Source organism: Vicia villosa, linkage group LG1, assembly GCF_029867415.1.
Source record: "Vicia villosa cultivar HV-30 ecotype Madison, WI linkage group LG1, Vvil1.0, whole genome shotgun sequence".
In the NCBI taxonomy this organism is placed as follows: Eukaryota; Viridiplantae; Streptophyta; class Magnoliopsida; order Fabales; family Fabaceae; genus Vicia; species Vicia villosa.
In genome coordinates, this window is record NC_081180.1 from 59026640 (window position 1) to 59034986 (window position 8347).

An 8347-nucleotide genomic window follows, 5' to 3' on the forward strand; every position below is an offset into this window, starting at 1 on the left:
AGTGGTATTAATATCCCATTCCATTGTTTGGAAATTGGACGGAGCGAAAAACATTAAAATGTTTTTATTCCATTTTTACCCATTACTTCAAAAATACTAATATGGTTAATGTAAAATTTTGGAGGACAGAATTGGAATTGTGCTACTAATTTATTTCATTCTATTGGATACACCCCAATTTGGGTGGAATGAAAAATAGGCTAAAGTACTGGTATTGGATGGAATGAGTTCCATCACATTCCATTCCATTCCATTCATTTTTTATAAAACCAAACAATGGAACATAACATCATTCTACTCCGTTCCATCATTTTCCATCAATTCAAACATACCCTAAGGAAAGAAGTATATTTTATCGGGATATGCCGCATTGGTTGGTAGAGTTTTTTGATAGGGATTTTAGAGGTGTTTCTTATCCTAGGACTGTTTTTGTTTAGTTTCGGTTTGTTCTGGGCTTAGGCCCTCCTTGTTAGAAAAAAAAAAAAGAAGTTAGAAGAGAAAGATTAAGAGTTTTTTTTTTTTTGATAAACTAAAGATTAAGAGATTTAAAGATTGAAAAATGAACTCCAACAAAATAACATAACGGAGGATGGAAGATCTAATGAAACTTTAAATAAGAGTGAGGGAGATTTGACGATGGCTGAGGAGGCTGCAAATTAATTAACTTCGGTTTAATTTTTTTCCCCTAAGAAACGTTTTTTTATAAGTTTCTACATGTGGTTGTATATTATATTTTGATTGATTTTGATCTAAATCTTTTTGAAAAGGATTATATTGATCTTATTTTATTGATTTAATTTATCTTGATTTATTGATCTCGGTTTATTCCATTTGATAAATCTCTTTTAGAAAAGGATTATATTGATCTTGATTTATTAGAGTTTATTCTTAATAATTAATTGAGTTTTTTTTACCAAGTATAATTAATTGAGTTAAAAGCATAGAATTGTAAAAATAATTATATTGATATCTACTTTTGATTTAAGTAGAAACTTTTTTATTGTAGGAGTATGCATATAATAATTATATTACGAGAACTATTTAATGTATGTCTATAATATATATGGCAGTAGTTAATTTTGACTGTTTTTTTATTTTTGTTTAATTTATTTTTTATTTTATAATATGAGAATAAAAAATATTTACATCCTTAATTCTTACCCCCTTCTTCTTTTTCTTGAATTGGAGGAAAACCGTGTTGAAATATAGATTTTGTGATATTGATTCATTATTTTGGCTTATTATTTTAGAGGTTTGACAATACTTTTTTTATATAATATTTATTTTAATTAGTTATAATATTTATTTACTTGACAGTAAATTAACTAGACATTAAAATAATAAATTCAATATTTATCACTAATAGAAGATATTTATTTATAAATATAATTAAATATGAGACACATATTCATCGCTATTTAATAAGTAAATTTAAGATGATATGACAAATATTTAATTTTACAATTATTTTTATAAACACAAATATTATCAATATTTTTATAAACAATAAAATTCAACTATTGATAAAAACTCAACTATTGAAATAAGTTAAAAATATTTTTATAAATGGTCACATGAGTTCAAAGCACTTATAAACGGAAAAAAAATCTAGATGTTGATATAATTATTTGTATAAACGGACATAAGTTACAATAATTTTTATAAACGGAACAAGTTATAAATATTTTTGTAAATAGACACATAGGTTCAAGGCACTTACTATATTTGTAACTATATGAATGTTAATCAAGGGAATAAATGAATGCAAATTTGACAAATGAAAGTGAGAGACGTATAATATGAATCCAGACAAGAAAATGTGAATGTATCTATAAGATACCAATTGTAGACGGTTAATTTTAATGCCATCTTTTAAATTTTTCTTTTGCTTCTGTTTTATATAATTGAAGTTAGATAATCGGATGTACGATTTATTATAAGTACGGATCAATGATTAAAAATTGATGTATATTATTAATCTATATTTATAACTATGTGAATGTTAACCAATTAAAGAATGAATTCAAATTTTACAACGTCTAATTTAATAGACGTATAATATGAATTCAGACGTGACCCGACTTACCATCACTTATAAGGCCTCATCAACGTAAACAATTTATTAATTACTCATATAACAAAACAAGTAACTAACCAAAAACATCTTTTAAATTTGAGTTAGACTTCAACATTTAAAACGTCTAATTATTTATCTGCAGCCCTCTTAGACAGAGTCTAGATTAGATCATGTTTAGTTCCCATCACACCATGTTATAATTAATCTTCCCTATCATATCAAATTTTCTCTTTCTTTCTTTTATCATTTACTTTCCTTTTAGCCCTTGCCCTGATCACGATCCAACGTAAAGACATTCGGCTTCTGAATGTTGAACTGTGAGGCTAAAGTAGTTGGACCACAATTGAGTTGCGGTTAATTCTAGCGAGAGGTCTTGCCAATTTGATGTGATCCTCTTTATAAAACTATTTTGGATTTTTGTTTATTGCAAGCTGTCAAGCAAGTTGCCACATGGGGTCTACCTGAAAAGGATTCTACATGACGTTGCCCCCACTTCCACCTCTTCTTTAGATTCCTTTTTCATGTGTAATTCAATTCTCACCTTTGCACTTCAAAATAAATATTATTATTTATTTATTAGTTTGATTAAAACTCGGGTACATTCAAATTTAATTGAGTATCGATATATTTAATTAATTAAACATTATGATTTAATGTCAAATTACTTTTTTATTTTATTTTAAAATAAATTAAAATTTTAACCGGTAGCTAATTTGAATTCACCATACTAAAGAATTTACTTATTAATTTTAATAGCAATTTCTTTTTGATTTATTAGTTTAATAATTGAAATTTTATTTTTTTTAAAATGAATAAATAAAATAAGTGAAATATGCTAAGTTACTAATTGAGCTGAATTAACTAAACAACTTTAATTTAATAGAAATTATTAAGGTCTAACAACAAACAAATAGTTCCAATTGAATATTCAACATAAATCAACTAGATTAGTTTAGTTTTTTAATGTTTAGATTTAAACTAAATTAAACTTGACCTTTATTAGTTTAAATGTTGATTTTATATCATTTAAATTTGTTTTTTTTTTATCAAGTAAAATTTTTTTGATCAAGATAAAAAATTGCGTTTCTTTAATATATGAGTTAAATTATTATATTTATTCAATATAGTTTTTATTAATTTTCTTTATTAATGAATCCACAAAAAATAGTATTTGTTATTTTAAATAATATAAATAAATTTTTATATTTCTATTATTTTATATATTTTTTAATAACAATATATAGATAAAAATAATTAATCGACTATAAAAGAAAATAGATGACCTAATAAAACACATATACAAGTAAAAATGCAAAAATACAATTAACTAATGAAGAGCAAACAAACACTCTAGTAACAAAACAAGAAGAACCGAAGAAATAAAACAACGTAACAAGCCTCCCAATTAGGCATGATAATGAGGTGGGTCACAGACGATTATTACCTCCTCAAATTCAAACTCAAATTCTCAAACAATTTATGTGTCCTGCCCTAAATTCAAACATGGATGAAGAATTGAAACTCAAATTCGACCCAATCGGGTTCGGATTGGGTTAGGGTATCCCGTCCCTAACCATCTATTTAATAAAATTATTTTTTTAAATAAAAATACTTATTTTTTCCAAAATCAAATTGCATTATATAAATAATAAAATAAACAATTTCAAAAAAATACATACATACACTTCAAAAACTTTAGCTAATAAATACAAATCAAAATATCAAAATGGAAGAGTGATGAATCCCGAGTGATCAACCTCACAGCAGTAAGGGATAAATACCAACCTCACAAAGCACAACATCAAAAAGAAATAAACTCTCACAAATCATAGTCAGGATGTCAAGACATCAAATACGACTTCACAAGCACATAAACATCTTCATTCAGGCTGACAAGACGTCAGTTATTACCTTAAGCATCTCATAGTTATGTCAGCATCAAAACATCATGCTTCAACTAAACACTAGATCAGGAGTAAAAACTACTACCCTCTCAAGTAGTATTCCCTCTCAAGGGAAAATAATATAAAAAAATACCAAACTACACTAAAACACATACCATCTCCTTCTATAGTACCAGAAAATATCTTCCTTGGAGCTCACTCAAAACATAATAGGGTGACTGCTCTGATGCCAATTGAAATTCTGGCACAATATGAAAGAGCAGATGTCGTATACGATGTTAGGACTTCTGAGATATCAAACGCAATGTCAAGCATAATGTTAAGACATCATACCAATAGACATAATAATAAACCGGTTAAAATAAAATGCAGGAAATAAATAACACAAGTCAATTGTTAACCCAGTTCGGTGCAACTTCACCTACATCTAGGGATGTCCAAGCTGGGAAGGAAATCCACTATAATAGTATTAGTTTGAAGTTCTAAACAACCTCTGATTTTGCAAACTTCACACCTAATCACTACCTGTTCTATTCTATGTAAGACACTCCTAGGTATGAGACCCTTCTCGCATCTCTTCAATCACACAACATGTGATAAACAAATTTGACAAGCAAAGAGGAGACACACTCCAATAAACATAATCAACTACTGCTTAAAAGCTTATGAGTGTTTCACAATTACAACTCAACTAACAGTCCAGCCCTAGCATCAAACGATATAAGAGCGGCTCACAATAAATAATGAACTGACGAAGTCCTAATAATTGACACTTTTACATATGCGGCTCATGCTCTTCTTAGGTTTAGAGACTTCCTTTTTATAGCCTAAGAAACGCTTGGGCTTGGGCTAAAAATCGCAGCAGAACCAATCTGAACTGTTGCACAAAATCTGCAGATCTTCTGCATAAAGTCAGGAAAAAAATTAAGTTGTTACAAGACATGTTTTGACATTTAATCTTGGCAAGCAAATCAAATCAGAATTCAATATCATCTCCTAGGTTAAATTCTTCTTGGACCACAAATAATGTGAACAAAATCTTCAGAGGATCTTTAGATATCTCACATTAAAAATAAATCATGCAAGAATAAAAAACAAGTCCCGTTCTAATGTCGTACCAACATGTTAGGACATCTTGTTCAACATTTTGCCATGCCAACAAAATAAAACCTAACAACCATTTTTCTCAATATGAAAAAAGACTTGTTACAATAAATATTATCCTCAGTGACGGAGATGAAGAATCAAATTGTCCATGGTTTTGAAATAACAGCAAAGCAAATAAGTAAAGTAAAGGAAACAAAATATGAGTCGAAAGAACCCAAATACTCTTCCAAGAATATGTTATAACACTCTTTAAGGATTTTTCTATAATATCATATTTTTAATATGATGACAAATAAAACTATTTGAATATGATGTTAAAGAAATGTACAAAAGGACCAAAATTTAGTGAAATATGCAATTTGATGTAGTATACACTAGATCTCTTTAATAAAAGCGTTATTTCATAATGACAAATTGTGTAAAACAGTATGGTGAAAGAAAATTAAAAACATTGGCCTTAGGCCCTTTTTTTCAATTTTTTATTTATTTAAAATATGGGTATTTTAGTAGTTTTTTCTTTAATCAATACGTCTGTTGTGGGCAAAAATATGCTATTTGCATCTTTATCTTTTTTGTTTGTTTTTTGGAATTCTTTTTCTACTTTTTTTATAAATTTATATTTTAATCCAAAAACGAGTACTCAAACTCTTGAATTAACTAATTGAAAAATGATCATAATATTAATAGAAAATTTCTTTAAAGACCCCTTAACTTCCTGAAAACCCGCAGCGAAATTTTTAAAATACCTCTATATTTCTGAGATGCATCTTCGAAATTACTTTTTTCGGAAAAAAAATTAATTTTGAAAGTGCACTTCCGAAAACACAAAAAAAAAATTGTTTTCGGAGATGTATTTCCGAAAACACAAAAAAAAAAAGTGTTTTCAGATATGCATTTCCGAAAACACCTTTTTTCTTAGAGAGGGGTTGACTTCAGAGATGCGTATCCGAAATATTCAAATTTTTGATCTTAGAATGTTTTGGATATGCATTTTTGAAAAAAATTCAATAATTATTAAAAAATTAAAATCAAGGTGAATCAATACAACTAATAATAACATTAATTGTATTAATATATATCATTATAATCAAGATATAATAATAATAATAATAATATTAACCTAATAAATATTTAAATTAAAATTTTTTTAATATAAAAAATCATTATTAATAATAATAAAGATATTTATTTTCTATTTTTTTTATGATACATAAAAGAAAATATTTTATGAACTAATTTTAAAAAACAATTTTATAGTTATAGAAAATCATTTTATAAACAAAATTTCTTAAACAATTTTAAAGTTAACAATTATTTTACTAACTTATATAAATTAAAACATTCTAATTTCATAAATAAATTTTGAATTATATAAAATTAGATATATAATATTTTTATTCATTAAATAAAATTAAGACAAAATTTTCTTTTAATTTTTTTAAACTAAATGAAAAATATTTTTTTATCATAATTAATTATTAAAATAATTTTTATATTTTTTATTTTTATTTATTATTTTGAAAAACTATGTAATTTGAAATTTATATTAAAATATGAATAAAATAGCAAATAATTTTATTCTTATTTAATCTCTTTTATTTTAAAAATTTTATGAATAATTATTAATGTATTTATTTTTATATAATCATAATTATTGTGTATTAGTTATAGTTTTAGTAATTATTAATATGAAATTTATTTATTAATTTTAATTGAAATTAGAATAGAAATATCACCCGTGTAATTATTATTATTATTATTATTATTATTTTTTGAACCAATAAAAAATATGTTGATTAATTCAAAAAACAGTTGGGGTACAAGGTGACCAAAGGTCCAACCTAACTACACACCTAAAGCATCAAGTATGCAACATCAAGTGTGCGGTATACTCACGGTATCTACGACTATGCCAACTCCTATGTATGATGGCCTCTATAATATTATTTACAATATCTGTGGTATTTCTATCTATTCTATTACCAAAACAAACAACATTTCTAAACAGCCAACAATGGTAAATTGTCTCGGCAATCGCAATCTTCATAATCCAAGCTTTTTTTCCTTTTCCACTACAGTAGGTGATGAGCCATTGGAGCTCCACGTTCCAAGGAGAAGGGAGGTAATCAACACAAAGCCAACTTAAAACATCTCTCCAAATCTGATTGAGCTTGCTACACTCAAAGAAAAGGTGATCTATATTCTCAATCTCATGGCAGAGGCAGCACTGCACATCACCAATGATCCCCCATTTGGCCAATCGATCTTTAGTTGCCATCCGACGATGACATGTTAGCCAAAGATAGGTGACAGCCCTTGGTCTAGCCATGTTCCCTGCAATCAAATCATACCAAGCAACAAAATTATTATCACTATATAACACTTTATAAGCACTCCCCAAACTGAACTTCTGAGAGGTAATGCTGCTGTTCCAGTAGCTCAGAATGTCATTAATACGGTTCCTAGCTTTCATAACCCCTTTAATGATCCACGAAGCACCCATGGTCACCTCAATGTTCATGAGATTTTGCTCTTTAATGAAATACGAGTGCATCCACTTCACCCAAAGGCAGTCCTGCTTTTTACTCAGATTCCATAAAAGCTTGAGCATGGTCACCTGATTCCACATTTCCAGGTGGATAATTCCCAGCCCTCCATGCTTGATTGGCTTGCAAACAGTGTCCCAGGCCACAGGGCTCTTGCTGCTATTAGTTTCACCACCTGTCCAAATAAATGTGTGACAAACAAAATGAATTTTGTGTATAACACACTTGGGAATCGGGAAACATTGCAGCCAATAACTTGCAATAGCCGTGCAAACAGATTTGACAAGTTGGATCCTTCCAGCCATGCTTAGCAGTTTGGCACTCCAGTGATGGATTTTATTGAGGATCCTTTCAATAAGGGGAAGATAATGATTCAATGACATCTTCTTGCTGGTGAGAGGCACACCAAGGTAACGAAAAGGCAATTGTCCCTCATTGAACCCAGTACTCACAAGGATATTCTGTTTCTCCTCCTCACTAACATCACCAAAATACACATTGCACTTTGAAGTATTAACCCCTAGACCTGTGGAGTTGTAGAAGGTGTGCATAGTTTTCATCATCATATCAACAGAACTTTTTTCACCCCTAGCAAAAAGCAAAATGTCATCAGCAAAGGTAAGGTGGGTCAGGGCTAGCTTTGCACATCTAGAATGGTGGTTGAAATTATGATTTTGCTGCATTCTTTGAAGGAGCCTGCTCATATATTCCAT

At 28.3% G+C, this 8347-nt stretch overlaps 1 protein-coding gene across 1 annotated transcript; it reads right to left on the minus strand.

Annotated features, from left to right (window-relative positions):
- Positions 1-6949: 6949 nt before the first annotated feature.
- LOC131643698 (uncharacterized) lies at positions 6950-8347 on the minus strand. The gene has a single exon (XM_058913998.1). The coding sequence runs from the start codon at positions 8345-8347 to the stop codon at positions 6950-6952; it is 1398 nt and encodes a 465-aa protein (XP_058769981.1).

Excerpts from the sequence above, each read along its gene's own strand:
- LOC131643698 (XM_058913998.1), bottom strand. The coding sequence starts at position 8,347 with ATGGAATATATGAGCAGGCTCCTTCAAAGAATGCAGCAAAATCATAAT.